The sequence below is a fragment of the Diaphorina citri genome, unplaced genomic scaffold, assembly GCF_000475195.1.
Source record: "Diaphorina citri unplaced genomic scaffold, Diaci psyllid genome assembly version 1.1 scaffold942, whole genome shotgun sequence".
NCBI classification, from domain to species: Eukaryota; Metazoa; Arthropoda; class Insecta; order Hemiptera; family Psyllidae; genus Diaphorina; species Diaphorina citri.
This window is the reverse complement of record NW_007378373.1, coordinates 63723-79461: the sequence shown is the minus strand read 5'-3', so window position 1 is coordinate 79461 and position 15739 is coordinate 63723. Positions and strand designations below refer to the sequence as shown.

The 15739-nt window shown below is 40.5% G+C and overlaps 3 protein-coding genes across 3 annotated transcripts; 2 read left to right on the top strand and 1 right to left on the bottom strand.

Annotated features, from left to right (window-relative positions):
- The first annotated feature begins 7329 nt into the window (after positions 1–7329).
- Positions 7330–8146, top strand: LOC103513231. The gene is made up of 2 exons (XM_008478045.2): positions 7330–7651; positions 7912–8146. The coding sequence occupies exons 1-2, from the start codon at positions 7383–7385 to the stop codon at positions 8144–8146; spliced, it is 504 nt and encodes a 167-aa protein (XP_008476267.1). The 5' UTR covers positions 7330–7382.
- Positions 8147–8831: 685 nt separating this feature from the next.
- Positions 8832–10174, bottom strand: LOC103513230 (kinesin-like protein unc-104). The gene is made up of 4 exons (XM_008478044.2): positions 10085–10174; positions 9758–9872; positions 9326–9498; positions 8832–9027 (listed from the first exon to the last, which is right to left on the bottom strand). Exons 1-4 carry the CDS (start codon positions 10172–10174, stop codon positions 8848–8850), a joined length of 558 nt encoding a protein of 185 aa, XP_008476266.1. The 3' UTR covers positions 8832–8847.
- Positions 10175–10834: 660 nt separating this feature from the next.
- LOC103513229 (kinesin-like protein unc-104) lies at positions 10835–13383 on the top strand. The gene is made up of 4 exons (XM_008478043.2): positions 10835–11006; positions 11799–12055; positions 12524–12655; positions 13298–13383. The coding sequence occupies exons 1-4, from the start codon at positions 10888–10890 to the stop codon at positions 13381–13383; spliced, it is 594 nt and encodes a 197-aa protein (XP_008476265.1). The 5' UTR covers positions 10835–10887.
- Positions 13384–15739: the final 2356 nt, after the last annotated feature.

Genomic DNA, 15739 nt, shown 5'->3' with positions numbered 1-15739 from the left:
AGCAAAAGATCTTTTATTCTCGTTCTATGGTGCGCATGACTGTATATGATTTTGGGAATTATGTACCTAGTTTCTCTGTTTGCTGTGCCATAACTTTCGAACATACGAGTAACATCTCAAGTCAAATCAGATTTTTCTGCATCTCCTTTTCGCTGAGATTGACACAACCATCTCCTTAAGTGTCCTGACGAGGCTGAGTGCACTCCGAACCCGAAGTAGCCACCACACCATGTTGCTTCAGACGTTAACCCTTCCAGATTCTATTGCCGGTAGCCATAGTTGATATCTACCTAGGATTGACGCCCAAGACGAAAATGGGTTAACCTTCGTCAGAGGGCGTGGAAAAGGTCACTTCAGGGTTAAAAGGCGAAAACAATTGTATTTTCCCCATGTTGTGCCATTAGGAAAATTAAATTATCAACTGGAAGGAGGTGGAGGAGAGAAAGGGGGAGTAGGAAAAGGAGGAGAAGAGGAGAAGAAGATAAGAGGTGGAGAAGGAGGAGGAGAAGAGGAAAGAGGAGAGGGGAAGAGAGAAAAAGGAGAATAGAGGTGTGGAGAATACCCAACATCTGGAGGAAAGGAATGAGGAGGAGGTGATGGAGGAGGAAAAGAAGGAGAACAGGAGGAAAATGAGGAGGAGGATAAAGTAGGAAGTGAGGAGGAGGAGAAAAACGAGAGTGGGAGAACGAAGGAAAAGGAGAAGCAGAAAAGCAGAAGAAAAGAGGTGTAACAGATAGGGTAATAACTGGAGGAGGATAAGAAGGAGAGGAGAAAACGTGGAAGAAGAAGAAAAGGAGGAGGAGAGTAATAACTTCGAGAGAGAGAGAGAGAGAGAGAGAGAGAGAGAAGGGCTAGAAAGAGGAGGAAAAGGAGGAGAGAGGGGAAGAGGAGGAGGGAGAAAAGTTTTCCCAAAACAGTTAATATTAATATTTGCAAAGATAATTTGATAAAAACAAAACACTTTATTTTAAGTAATAGGTGTGATGGTAAACACAGCCAAGATATAGCTAATATAAGTGTTATGCACAATGCTTTCACCGAAGCTAAGGAACGTCGAGCGTGAATGGTATCTGAAGAGGTAGTGTGATCTGGACATGGGATACATCGTTATGTTCGGATGCTTTCTGTAGACAGCAATACCGTGTGTTTTAAGTTATAAGTGTTATAACTTATTATAGGCTACAAAAAAAAAAGCGATATTAACCTGCAATCCTCTGAGGTTGGCCTGGAATTTTTCATACCTTTGCCTCTCTACTGGCTCTCTGTAACTTTTTGCCTCAACTTTAGCCTTTTGGACTTGAACGTTTAGTCTCCAAAGTTCAGCAATCCTTTGGCCTGAACATGACCCATACAACTTCCCTTGGCCTTGTCTCTTACTGTCTTAGAGAGAAAACTCTCTACTTATAGAGAGAGCTATTAAGGGGGTGCACCAAACCCCTCCTCCCAGGACCCTAGGCAAGCACATTGCACACATATTATTAAACCTAGACCAGAGGAAGGGGGCGCGGAGCGCACCTAAACTTTGCGCTCCCATATTTACGGGCGGGAATTAAAAGTTTCGGAGCGCGCTCCCCTCCTCCAGAAACTGTTAGTTCGCAAAGAAAAACAAGGGCAGACACAACACGCGAAAATGTGCGCCATATTTTATATCTGGGTAGAATACGTGAATGTGCGGGAGATTTTTTTTTTATTCAAGTGTTTCGATAGAGAGAACTGTAACTGTTAAGGTCTTACGTAATCATCCCAGAAGCGCAAATAAGAAGACAGGTTAGGAGACTGTAAGTGCTAAAATCTTATCGTCCCGAAAGCGAAGAGAGAAGGAAGACATTAGGATAGGAGAAAGCCAACCGTACGAACCTTATCTGTTTAGGATAAAATCTGCCTCAGGCGGAAATCGAATCCACGACATAGCGCTTACAAGTCAGACGCGCTACCTTCCAAACTAACTAACTATGCTGGCTGTAAGAGAGAGAGAAAAATTGTGTGAAATAGAGAAAGAGAAACAACAGATATAAGGAGAGAGAGAGAAAAAGAGGGAGAACTCAGATGAGAGAGAGAGAAAGAGATTAAAGGAGGAGTAAGTGGAAGAAAAGAGGATGGACTAATGAGAGGTAGGTAGAGAGAGAGAATAAGAAAGAGAAAGTGGGGAAGAGAGAGAAAAAGAAAGGAGGAGTAGATAAGTGGAATGTTTTTTTTATTATTATTTTTTTTTATTCTTTCTTATTCTTATTATTTTTTTTTTTCAACAAAACACGAAAAGTAAGTTTCTTACCTAGTAGAAAGAAGAGAACAAAAATAGTTGGGAAAGAAATTGAAAAGAAAAAAAAATGTTTTAGGTAGCTAAATGAAGTTTTTTTTTCTTTTTCTTTCATTTTAATAAAATATTTTAGCGAGAGAGAGAGAGCTGAGGAAAAGAGAGAAAATAGAGATAAAGAGAGAAACAAGGAGAGAAAAAGAGAGAAAATAGAGATAAAGAGAAAAGAAGAAGACATAGAGAAAGATGCAGAAAAACAGAGAGAAAAGGAAGATATTGAGGAAAAGAGAAGAAGAGAGGCAGAAATAGAAAGAGAAAAAAAAAGAAAAGAAGAAGACATAGAGAAAGAAGAAAAGGATTAAATGGATGAAACGAGAGAGACCAGAGAGAGAGAGAGAGAGAGAGAGAGAGAGAGAGAGAGAGAGAGAGGGAGAGAGAAAGGAACAGAGAAGAGGGGCTCCTAGTTTTGCTTTTAGGAAATCCCTCTTTGTTCACCTTCTTTCTCTCTCTCTCTCTCTCTCTCTCGCTCTCTCTCTCTCACACTCTCTCTCACTCTCTCTCCCTCTCTCTCTCCAAATTTCCCTCCCTGAACACTAAAAGTGTCAAACTAGGTACCTAATTTCAATGTGTCAAAGTAAATTTCAACGTGTCAATAAGGTACCGATAAGTGTTCTCTAAGCTTACGAATGAAATATAAATGCGAGCTCAAATTGGTTTTTGGGAGGCTGATAGAGAGATATGCTGAAATATTGACAGTGGTGACAGGAGGCTGGAATTTGCTGGAAATGTCATCAGATATGAAGATACGAGAGGTTTATTGATAGTATGGATAATTGATACAGAAATAGAAGTAGTACCTATTCGGTTTCCATACAGCCCAATAGTTGAAATGGGCCTGCACAAAGTTACCGAGTCTTCAATCAAGAAATAGATTAAGCTCCAACACATACCGTTGTATTAGCCCACCTCTCTGGCGGAATGGGAGGACTGACTCTCATCTGGAAAGAGTTGGGTTCGAATCCCGACCAGGGCGGAATTTCTTTGAACTTTTCTGTTCCCGGATAGGGATGGGTGTGAAAGAATGTGCAATAAATGATCTCATTGCAAATCAGTCGATTTATCATTCAAAATAAGTGACCGACATGAAGTTTCAAGTTGTAACATCCCTGTACCTTTATCTTCTTTCCTCTCCTCCTCCTCCTCTTCCTCCTCCTCTTCCTCCTTCTCCTCCTCTTCCGACTTCTCCTCCTCTTCCTCCCTCTCTTCTAATAGATCAAAGGCACAACTTGCAAAGATTTGAAATAACGAACAGAGGAAGAAAAGAGGTGAAGAAGAAAGACAACGAAAGAGAAGAATTGGGGAAAGTCGTTGGCAAAGAAGAAGAAGAAGAGGAGGAGGAGGAGCAGGAATAGGATGGCGAGAAGGAGACGTGCAAAGAGATTGGAGGAAGAGAAGAACAGAGAGAAGAATAAGGATTAGGGGAAAGGAATACGAGGAGGAGAAGGAAGAGGGGAGAATGTGATAAAGCAGGGACAAAGGAAGAGATTGGGAAGTCAATTGTTGGTGAAACTTCGTTCAGGAAATTTGAGTTCGAAGCTTCAAAAAGTTTCAAACGAGAGAGGGTTGTTCTGTGTGTTCCGACAACTTTGAAACCCAAGAAGTGTCAATAGAGAAGACTCACATTTATTTTTGACTCAAAAAGCTTGCAGAGCGCTTTCTCCTATCCAAGATAAAGCTCTCGCATTTCTGTGGCTTTCTCCTCCCTTTCGCCGCTTTGCCATCGAAAGCGCGGGGGGAACTTTTGAAACTTTTGGCTGAACGTGAGTTTTCGACTTTCGTGTAATATTAGGGTTTCTCGGTTAGGGTACTTTTGTGTGTGTTATTGGCTTTTTTGTGTTCATAACTTTTGTGCAGGTTTTTCTGGGACAAAAACGGAAATTCGGGACAAAACGCCCCAAAATGAAAAACTGAACGGGACGCCGGGACACCCCCTGAAATTCGGGGCTGTCCCGGCCAATTCGGGACGTTTGGCAAGCCTACCTAACAGGCGCAACTGATGGTGCATTCGACGTGCTGTCGCTTCTGCTGGCTCCGTTGTAATCTTGGTTCATCTGTATGCTCTGTAGTGTCTGCAATCTGTAAGGCCAGCCACTCACAATCAGGTAGACCTAACAAGTACGGCTCAAAAGGTCCACCTGTCAGGTCTACCTGATACTTGATAAGCACACAGACTATCAGGTAGACCTGATCAGGTGTACCTGTCGTTAAGTCTACCTGATAGTGAGTAGCTAGCCTTATACACTTGCTACAGTATGTACAAAAAATCAAGAAAACTTCTCCATTACGACCCGGAAGCGAACTGCCCTACTCCCGGATAGCAGAGACATCTTAATCACCCTGTACTCTTCACCCTTATTTAGACACCCTATGTATACTTGCTACAATGCTACACTATGTACAAAGTACAAAAAGTCAACAAGTAAATCTCTTGGGCAAATAAATGCTAATGATATGAAATGGGAAAAAATCCTACTCCGGGCCAAGAAGAAACTGCAGAAGAAGGGAAAAGAGGAAGAGAAAAAGAAGATGAAGATGGAGGAGAGGAAGAAAAGAGACAAGAAAAGGAGAAGAGAGGAACAAAGGGAAAGAGGAGAAAGGAGAGGAAGAAAGAGGAGATGGAGGAATAAGCGGAGGAAGAAGCTGTAAGGGAGAAAAAGAGGAGAAAGAATTAACCAAAGGAGCAGGAGATGGAGGCACAGGAGGAAGGAAAGGAAGAGGGAGAAAGAAGAAGAGGGAGAGGGCGAAAAGGGAAAAAAGGGGGGATGTGTTAGGAACATGTTGCCAAGTTGTGGAGAGGTCAACCTGTTGACAACGTGGGATAAAAGATGTAGAGGAGGGATAAAAGATCGAGAGGAGGGAAAGAGGGAAAAACAGGAGACCTGTGCCAAGAAATTCGATGCATTGTCAGAGTACTTTGTGTAAATAATAGAATACAGGAAGAGGGGGAAATTATTGTGGAGGGGGGGTAGAGAGGGAAATGATTGAGTAGGGGAGGATGAGAGTTGATTGTGGGGAGGTAGAATGGAGATTGAAATCTGGGGGTTAATTGGAGATGGAGATGTGGGGAGTAAATGGAGATTAATGAGGAAAAGGTGGAGGTGGAGATGACATTCATGAAGGATGGAGATTGGAGGACAAATTATTGGGACTGATGGAAATGAGGTGATTTGTTGAGTGTTTTATCTAAAAACTTGTGTCTTGTACCTGTAGTTGTTACTTATGATCTTACCACAGAGAGTTTTTAGATTTAGTTAATCCAGAGTTCAAGAAATACTGGCCTGTGTAAATCAAATGGGTGACGTCAAAGAAAACCCTTGACACTGTGTTAACTCTCAGTGCTAAGGTTGGACATTTATCAATTACACTACTGCCCAGCCTAGTTAGCTTGGTTGGTGGCGCGTCTGCCTTGTAAGCGCTAGGCCGCGGGTTCGATTCCCGCCCCGGGCGGATTTTATCCTGATGGGACAATGTTCGTTCTCGGAACGGCTGGCTTTCCTCCTATCCTGTCTTCCTTCTCTCTTCGAAGTCGGGAGGATAAGACCCTAGCAAATACAGTTCCCTCTGTCAAACCTCTTAAAAAAAAGAAAAAAAAAAAGCTTTTCAGTGGCATCCGTCCAGGTCTTAATGCTTAATAGTCTTAACACTGTGACTTAATTATTAGTAGGGATTTTAATAAATTATTATCGGTCGTACTGAATTTGGTTCCTATTCCTACAAGCTGATTTGTGAATAGGGTAGCTAATCTAACTTCATTGGGGAACACGGGGCAAAACGATACATCTACTTTGTCTTGATTTCTTTCTTTCTTGATTCTAGGTATACCTAGGTAGTAGGTAGATAGGTAGGTATTAGGTAGGTATGTAGGTACGCCGAAACATTTGACCCATGATTTGTCTTCAAACCCCTATTCTTCAAGCTGACATGATTTTGTACGCTTTTATCTTCTTATCATTTCGTACACTGGTACAATCTCCTTTATAAACAGGGTGGGCCGTCTTTTCCTTGAAACAAAAACTTTGGTGCCACAACGGCAATTATGGATCATTAACGGGGAAATGCTCAGATTGACTATAACCCTCCTTTCCGAGTCCATCGACCATCACGGAAAAAATACCGATTGACCCATGATTTGTCTTCAAACCCCTATTCTTCAAGCTGACATGATTTTGTACGCTTTTATCTTCTTATCATTTCGTACACTGGTAATCTCCTTTATAAACAGGGTGGGCCGTCTTTTCCTTGAAACAAAAACCTTGCTGTGCAGCCACAACGGCAACCATGGATCATTAACGGGGAAATGCTCACGAGGGATTGACTATAACCCTCCTTTCCGGGACCAGCGACCATCACAGAAAAAATACTGAGCTCAATTTCTTCATTTTATGCTTGGGTCAGAGTCAGAGCTGTAGTCCAAGGCTTCGTTGAGGACACTTCTATTCATTAGTATGGTTTGTTTAATATTTTCTCTTGTGTCAGCTCCCATGGCGTAGTGATCACTGCGCTCGCCTTGCACGCGGGAGACCCGGGTTCGATTCCCGGCGGGGCCAAGAAATTGTGTATCATGCAAATGATTGATACCGTGACTGGCTGTTGCGGGGCCCACTCAGCCTCGTGAGGAAAATGAGTAGCTATGTAATATGTCCCAGTCCACGTTTTCGCCTGCGTTGGGAGTCTCTGCCATTTTGCTCATGATGAGCTCCGATGCTGAAACATAGAGGGCGATTTTGCTAGTCTGATTAGGAATTTCAGGGGAAATTTCTCCTGTGTCAAGCGTACATGCTTGTCATATGTAAATTGCGCTAGATTATACATATGATAAATGGTACGTACGTTATTGCAGTAGTGCAATTTATAGTCCTAGTTAAAAATGGACGCGGCACACAAGGAATCTAAAAAGAACTAAAAAGAAAAGAAGAAAAAGCAGATATTATGTACATATATTGTAAACTTGAACTTCATTTCAAATCTCCTAGAAACGAACTCTTTTCAGCCAAACTACATTTCGCACTCCGTCACCTTCTAGAGTAAACACAGGTCATTCACATCCAACTCAATTCACCCCACGAAGATGGACTTCAAAATAAGTGACACCTCCCACAGCGATCTGCCATATATCCGGGAGTTCTTCACAGACACAACAACCGCCTGGTTTGGCCCCAATCTCAATCTACCTGAGCTTATAGAGAAAAGCTTCATCTGTCTAAGTCAGAGAGGTGAAGGTGATGAGCCTTTGAGTGTTATTTGTCTGGACGATTACCCACCTGTACCAAGTATACTGAGAGATTTTTGGCTGGAATGGATGAGGGAAGTTTACCAGTGTTCGCAGTTGCGTTACAAGTAAGTACAAAGGCAGAAATGTCCAAATAAAAAGACCTTTACTTTGTAAGTTCTTCCCTGAAAAATTGTACTGATGATTTCTTGAGTAAATTTTGAATTTCACCTGAAGAAAACTTTACAGTCTAGCAACAGTGTCATTTAAGTCACTGACTTCAACACTTGAACCATAGTGTGTATGGTTCTGATAATCTACTCGTTATCTAGCTCAAGTAAAGCTCGAAAAATAGGTGGAAAACTACGATTGCTTTCCCCTTCTTCAGGAATTCTGTGTTCATACATCTCCTCGCTTGGAGCAGTTCATGTGCATCTACATTTCTGGAACACCTTCTGAGTTTTATCTATCAGCATTATCATGCCATAGATCACATCATTCTGGTGATTCCACAAGACGCAGAAGTTAACTCGTTTGTGCTCAATTATTTCCTTCCGATGCAGAAAACGAGCAGCTTCAAAAACACTAGATTCAGTTTGCCGCTCTTTGTAAATTCCAGGTAAAGTGAGATTAGACAAAAGTATCCCGATTCACTAGCCCCCTATCAGATACTTATCTGATTTTGTACTTAACTATTTACTTAGTAAATCGTGTCGTGTGTGATGGGAATTCTCTCATTTAAATTACATTGCCTTCAGGACATTTTGTGTCGTTCGAAAAAAAAAAAACGTGTCGTGTGTAGTGGGGACACTTTCATTTAAATAACATTGTCTAGCATGGCTACAGGACATTTGGGAAACAGTACTGTGAAAATCACGACAGGTGGGATCGGGCCTGTAGGGTAGTAGCAAAGTGTAAAGAGTGAGTGAGTTATAAAAAAGAACTACTCCTTTTCAATGGACTACTCAATCAATGAGTCAACTTAAAACAGACAACTCACTTTTCAACACTCCATAGGTGTAGGGTTAGGATCTGACTCATTGACTGAGTAGTCTACAAAGTGAGTTTAAACCCCGTTTAAGTTTTAATCTCGGTTTAAGCAATCTGATTGGCTAATTTTTTTGATTTTTTAAAAATCAACCAATCAGATTGCTTAATCCGAGATTTAAACTTTAACTGAGTTTAAATTCACTTTGTGGACCTCGGCCTGAAAGTAGTAGTTCTTTTTATGGCTCACTAATTATTTACACATATCTAAAGGGTAGATAATGTAGGTATATTACACAGTGATGGGATGGAAGTCATAAGATTCAGGCTAGATAGCTCACCTTAGTTTCTGCAGGGCCCAGTAATGTGTTGCTCCATTCTTGGTGTCCAACACTTCAACAGCCACTATAGTACGAGGCAGAGGTCTGTCTTCATCTTCTTCTTCTACTGAGGAGACCAGGTCCGGAGGGAGAGGAGAATAGAGAGTGTCCGTGAGAAGAGTGAACTGGAATTGAACCTGCGGTCAGAAGAATGAGAAGCCAATGAGATCGACCGCCATTTTCCCCCGGTAGGGACTTTCAAGTCAACTTTGATGAATCTTACTCACGGTGAATTTATCATGGGTATGAATGAATCATACATGTCTAAGCGTCTCAAAAACAAAGACAGGTCAACACATGGAAACGTGATTTTCAGTATTGAATGTTGAGATAAAACATAAAACTTTAAGTATTAAAGAAGTTTTGAAAAATAAAGTTAAAATTAATATGTACCTATCTATTTTCCAGGCAAAAGTTAGAATATAGCTGACTTACTTTCTTCTTCAGCTCCACAGAGATAGCATTGGCCTCCTTGAGGAAGATGGCATTGCCCCAGAGGTCATCTCGTAGGGAAGTAAACTGGTGGTACTTCCACTTTCGGAATGCCCAGGCTGCCAACGCAAACTCCCTCTCTGTCCACGTACATTCTGCGTCAAATAAGGGATTCACTGGAACACATAGTATGGGACTTGGGGTTTAGTTTGATTTGCGGGAGATTAACAAGTAAATTAATTTATCTAGACTGACCAGACGATGTATTTCTTTGAAATGTTCAAACATAAGGAGCATCTTTATTTCAATTTCCCTAGATAGGGTTGTTCCACTATAAGTAAATAAGTTTTATAAGAGACCTATGTATTTCTATGCCTAGCTCCCTCTCTCCTATTTTATTTTAGTTATTTTCCTATTTCTATTTTCTCTACTCACCAAATATGTCTTCTTCAGTGTTAAAGTCATCCGGGGTATACGAACTATACAGAGACATAGTCATGCTTTGTTCTTCCACTTGCTTCTGTAGGGCATCAATACGAGCTTCATATGTCTGGGGAGGGAAAAGAAAATTAAATAAGATGGGTAAAAGTAATCTTTTCTTGAACCGATAAGGGGTTCAGCGTTACTGTAAAACTGCGAAAGTTTTTAGTGACTGGGGTTACTACTCTCCATTCGGTTCAAAGCTACCCGCCTACTCGCATTTTTACACAGCCTGAATGGAGCCGGGAAAAGCCAGCAGCACACGATTGGCAATTGCCCAACCGGATACCATTTCTTAGATTCAGCGATTTGTTGGAATATCCGGATACCATTTCTTAGATTCAGCGATTTATTGAAATATCCGGATACCATTTCTTAGATTCAGCGATTTATTGGAATATCCGGATACCATTTCTTAGATTCAGCGATTTATTGGAATATCCGGATACCATTTCTTAGATTCAGGGATTTATTGGAATATTCGTCTTGACTTGACGCCTCCTTGATCAAGCGTACCGGGAGGCGCGAAAACGAATTAAGATTTGACGTTACATATCACAATCGAGGCCAGGTAGGAAACATATAGATCGGGGATTAATAGAGGCCGCTTATATTTAACCACACAAAGTGGTATGTTTAAGGCGAAGCTACGAACCCTCCGTAACAAACCATTACTATCATTCCAGAGCCAGAAGACACGGGATTTATTGGAATATCCGGATACCATTTCTTAGATTCAGCGATTTATTGGAATATTCGGATACCATTTCTTAGATTCAGCGATTTATTGAAATATCCGGATATCATTTCTTAGATTCAGCGATTTATTGGAATATCCGGATACCATTTCTAAACTTCAGCGATTTATTGGAATATATACATAAACCTTTCATTTCCCCCTAACTGTCGAGTTCGTTTGCATCGTTTTGTAGATCGCCCAAAAAAGAACTCTGGTTTTTTCGTTTTCGTAGCGTCTTATTCTTTTTCCATCATCCTTAGAGAGGCAAAGGATTGACCTTGCTATGATTTTTGCTTACAAGTCCGGTTATATTCTTGTGTTTTGATCCAGAGAGAGGCTAGACCGCATGCGTCATGTATACAACGCAGACTTAGATGATATCAACGCCCCCGAGCCTTACATAAAGGAAGACTTTTTGCAATGTCTCAATCCGAAATTCTCGTTTACCAATCTTTTGCCTTCAAGGTTGGTGCTGCCCTCCCCTTTCCCCTTTTTCATACCTTTCATTTTCGTCTATCAGAGCTTGCGATTGTGTATATTTATTATTATTATTTATTATTATTATTATTATTATTATTATTATTAGGAATACCAGGTCGTTCACGCCGGTTTTGTATTTAATTACATGAAAGCCTGTGTCTTTTATTTCATTTGTTTTATTATGTGTTCTCTTTGAATTCGATGTGACGAATTTAGCCCTGCAATAAATTTATTATTATTTCTCCGCAGAATCACTGGTTTTTCTCAGTATGTATATTCTTGGTTATGTACCACTTTCATTTGCACTTTTTACACAACTTGAAGATTTTGCATTGTGGCATTTGTCGTTTTTTGGTTGTATGTCATGGAAACATAATTAATGTGATTTTCACATTTCAATGTCAAGAAAGTCATATTGCATTAATTTACGTTAGTACTTCTTTCAAATTTACACATATAACTACATACATAGTTAGACAATTTTTGATGGATTGCCAATATTTCTCATATTTTTCTTTCTTTATTATGATTTCATTTTTACTTTTCTTTCTATAGCATTTCTTTTACAAAACATAGATAAAATTTTGTGTTTTGTAATTTTGCTTTCCTTGCTTCAAGCTTAATGAAATGTTCATATTATATTACTTCGTTTACCTTTATTTTCATATACATACTCGTACAAGGTACATAGGTTCTGTTTCAGAACTTCTGTTCCTATCCACTCTTCCTCAATTACATCATTATTAACCTCCCTCCTCTCATTGGGTCTGGTTCCAGGCAACGTTTGGAGATGATGCGAGAAATGTACCACAATGAGGCCGAAATGTCCCCTACTTCTCCCGACTACAACATTGAATCCCTCACGGGCGGGGATCCATTCTACGATAGATTCCCCTGGTTTCGCCTGGTAGGCCGAGCCTTTGTGTATCTGAGTAATCTGATGTACCCCATCCCACTTATCCAGAAGGTTGCCATCGTGAACGAGAAGGGAGATGTGAAGGGACACTTGAAGATTGCCGTGCAGATAGTTACAGGTGAGTTGTGTGCCCAGGTCCTAAGAGGAGAGCTTGTGTCCGTGCCAGTTCTCATTAGTCCAGCTTAACTCGACACACAAAAAGCCCACTCTAAGATTCAGGTGTAGGGGCAAATGCCCAAAGGATGGGTTAAGCTTATGTGTTCGCCAATAAGTACCACCAACAAAATTTTAAATTACGAGTAGCAAAAAACGAGGAAAATTTTACATACATGAAAATCGCAAATAAATCCTGAAAACCGCGACTAAATCACGAGGACCTTTCTAATAAGACGCTTCTTTAGAATTAAATGCACATTTTTTAATTGATAATTCAAGGAAATCTTTATCATAGTACCTTTTTTGAAAGCTCAAGACTTATTGAGATCTTGTCAAATTGGGTGTTAGGTGTAATTTTCTAATGAGAATAATGAGATACTCAGATCTTTAGGCACGAAATCTCAATCCCCTTCTCATATTCTATTTGCAGACGAGGAATCTACCGATTTGACCGGAACCGTGAAGCAATCAGCAAGAATCATATTTGACGATGATCAGCAGACTGGTAGAAACAACAAGAAAGCAGTGGAAGACAGTGGACATCAGGGAGACAAAGTTGAAGGTAGGACTCCCGGTTTCTGACAGGCTTCGAACATCCTTAAACAATCAGCCTTCTCTACTCCTGTCTAATGCACGCCGGAGGTCCCGAGTTCGATTCCCGGCGGGGTCGAAGTTTTTTGGGTTTTTTGCTTGGAGTCCGGGGTGCACTCAACCTCGTGTGAGGACAATTGAGTAGCTACTTTAATCGAGTAGCGACCAGTGGCGGCATTACCAGTGTAAAAAAAATATTGAAATACGGAAATTGATTGCAAATGAGGCACTTAGTAATGCTGTGATATCCACAAATGTTGTGAAAAAGCTCTGCTTAAACACAAATAATTTGGGATTTGATTTTATATTTGATGGGGTAATCTGTCTGGCTGAGGGACTATAAACAGAGAGTAGATCAGCGTCTAGCTAGGGGACTATAAACAGGGAGAAGACTAGCCCAAATTTCCTCACGCTATATCAATAGCGAAGATTGAGTGCGAAGGGCATCCCACTCGGAAAATTTTGTTTACCCAAAACCAGTTGGCCTCAAAGGGATCACTCTAAAGCTGATTGAGAGGCCGACGACAAAGGCCGACCCCATCTGAATATGGGAAAAGGCGAAGAAGAAGATATTTGATGGGATAATAACTGTAATGTTAATAAATTATTTCAGACTCGGAGTGTGATGGTGACAGCGGGCGAGGTGATAAGGAACAGCCTCCAATTTATTGTTCACTACATTTTGCGATGGAAATGTAAATTTCGCTCTACGTTTTATCTCGCAATACAATTTTACGTAGGATGAACGGTTAACGAGATATTTTCGAAAAACTGATTTTCCATAGGATATGAAAGGTAAATGTGTACTCGTGATCATTTTTATCACAGAAAATCCGCCATGCACGAGCTCTATGTACGCGTTCCCAGAAGAAAATGGTTTGTGGTTCCCTGAAAAATTGACATATTTGGACAAAATAGGTACTGTTTTAAAGCTGAGACTTCAGGAATATGTTTCCTGTTGCATGCCAGCAGATTTGACCTTTTTTTCCTGGTTAAATTTCCTCTTGAAAATTTAAAAGAAAATGCTGATCAGGGAAATTTCTAAATTAAAACTTACCAAAAGGTAGCAAAAAGATAATTTTACTGTTTTAAGTTTTATTTATTTCAATGGAAATTTTGTGCAGATTTCAGTCATGAAAACCATTTTTCTCTATGTTTAACCGAAAAAAAGTTCTGACCGGTTTATTAAGGGAAGGTCGTGTATTTTAAAGAAAAAACAAAATGGCGAATATCTCGGTTGTTGGTGATGTTGTTGATGTTGTTGGTGTTGTTGTTGGTGTTGTTGTTGGTGTTGTTGTTGGTGTTGTTGTTGGTGTTGTTGTTGGTGTTGGTGGGTGTTGGTGCTGGTGTTGGTGCTGGTGGTGGTGGTGGTGGTGGTGGTGGTCACAAGTCCTCCTCGTCCGTGTCCTCATCCAGTAGACCCAGGAATGTAGCTGCCTCCTTTGGATGGGAAATGTTTCATAAGATAGATAAAAATAAACAAAATGAATGGACATTAGTATATCACGCGAACATAATCGCGAAATCACATAGGTACGATATGTACATAGGTACGATAGGTGATAGGTTCTTTTGACAAAGGGAAAATCGTATAAAAACCAAGGCACTAGAACACACATACGTCATACATACATTCTTCCAGTGGCGTGTCGAACCCGCGACCTAGAGGTTACAAGGCAGACAATCCACCCCCCAAGCAAACTAGGCGGCCAAAAAAGGTTTCTAGTTATAACTTATTGTCTCCTTCACTCTATCGTTCCCCAGATAATAAACCTAGAAATTTTTTATGCTTTTCTATGGACTCGAACCAGCACCCTCCAGATTTGAAGTCCAACGCGTTAACCACTACACCTTTTAGTGATTATTCAACCTGGATTCTAGAGCACCAGTAGAAAACCGATTTATGGGTTTATTGGTTTATTATGGCTTATTCCCCTTCTGAAAATCTCACCACTGTTAAATCTCTCTCTCTCTCTCTCTCTCTCTCTCTCTCTCTCTCCAAGAGGAGAAGAAGAAGGAGGAGGTGGAGAAGAAGAAGGAAGAGGAGGAGGAGGTGGAGAAGAAGAAGGAGGAGAAGAAGAAGAAGAAGGAGAAGAAGAAGAAAAAGAACAAAACGTAGAAGAAGGAGAAGAAAAAGAAGAAGACGAAGAAGAAAAAGAAAAGGCAAAATTATAATGATGGCGGTTTTTTTTTCTGCATTGAATTAAAATTGAAGAGGGCATCACAAGAAATGAAAGAAAGCTCGTTGAAAAAGACTGAAAGAACACTAGAAGAGAATAAAATCAGAGACTTGAGAGAAGAAAACCATATCCCATGGAAATCATTGAAAAGAAGATACGATATCAGCGAATCAAATTGAAAAGATATATCAGAATCATTGAGAATTTGAAAGGAAAAGAGCGAAATCGTTGAAAAATACAAAGGAAGATCGGGAAAAATATATCTTAGGGCAAAAAGAAAAATATATCTTAGGGCAAAAAAAAACCTGATGGGCAAAAAAAAAAAAAAAAGATTTGAATGATTGAAAGATGGGATCTTCAGATCTTCAACTCAAGTGGTTTCTAATCCAGGGGTACTCAAACGACGCCAACATGCCAACGGAATTTAAATTAGACACAAGACCCCATGTTTTACGAATGTGCTGAGGACCATTTAACTATAATTCTGATTCAAGCATTCAAGTGGTCTTGGCTCCTTAGCCCACTGGGGGATTTGTCTTTTCCTTTCAGTTAAAGTTAAGGACTCCTTATACATAGGTACTGGTTTTGTAAGAGGATTCCTTAAATCTTTAGCCAGCCTGGTTTAGCTTGGAGTGATTAGAGTGTAGCGCGTCTGCCTTGTAAGCGCTGGGTCGCAGGTTCGATTGGTGCCCTGGACAAGGTTTGTTCTCGGCACTTCTGCAGTTTTCTCCTATCCTGTCATCCTCCTCCTCCTCTCCCCCTCTCCTCCTTCCTCTCCTTCTCCTTCTTGTTCTTCTTCTCCTCCTTCTTCTTCTCCTCCTTCTTCTTCTTCTCCTCCTTCTTCTTCTTCTTCTCCTCCTTCTTCTTCTTCTTCT

Excerpts from the sequence above, each read along its gene's own strand:
- LOC103513231 (XM_008478045.2), top strand. The coding sequence starts at position 7,383 with ATGGACTTCAAAATAAGTGACACCTCCCACAGCGATCTGCCATATATC. Across the intron at positions 7,652-7,911 it reads TGTTCGCAGTTGCGTTACAA|GAATTCTGTGTTCATACATC; the intron begins GTAAGTACAAAG and ends CCCCTTCTTCAG.
- LOC103513230 (XM_008478044.2), bottom strand. The coding sequence starts at position 10,174 with ATGGTATCCGGATATTTCAATAAATCGCTGAATCTAAGAAATGGTATC. Across the intron at positions 9,499-9,757 it reads CACTGAAGAAGACATATTTG|TGAATCCCTTATTTGACGCA; the intron begins GTGAGTAGAGAA and ends TATGTGTTCCAG. Across the intron at positions 9,028-9,325 it reads CTGTGGAGCTGAAGAAGAAA|GTTCAATTCCAGTTCACTCT; the intron begins GTAAGTCAGCTA and ends TTCTGACCGCAG.
- LOC103513229 (XM_008478043.2), top strand. The coding sequence starts at position 10,888 with ATGCGTCATGTATACAACGCAGACTTAGATGATATCAACGCCCCCGAG. Across the intron at positions 11,007-11,798 it reads ACCAATCTTTTGCCTTCAAG|GCAACGTTTGGAGATGATGC; the intron begins GTTGGTGCTGCC and ends GTCTGGTTCCAG. Across the intron at positions 12,056-12,523 it reads TGCCGTGCAGATAGTTACAG|ACGAGGAATCTACCGATTTG; the intron begins GTGAGTTGTGTG and ends TTCTATTTGCAG.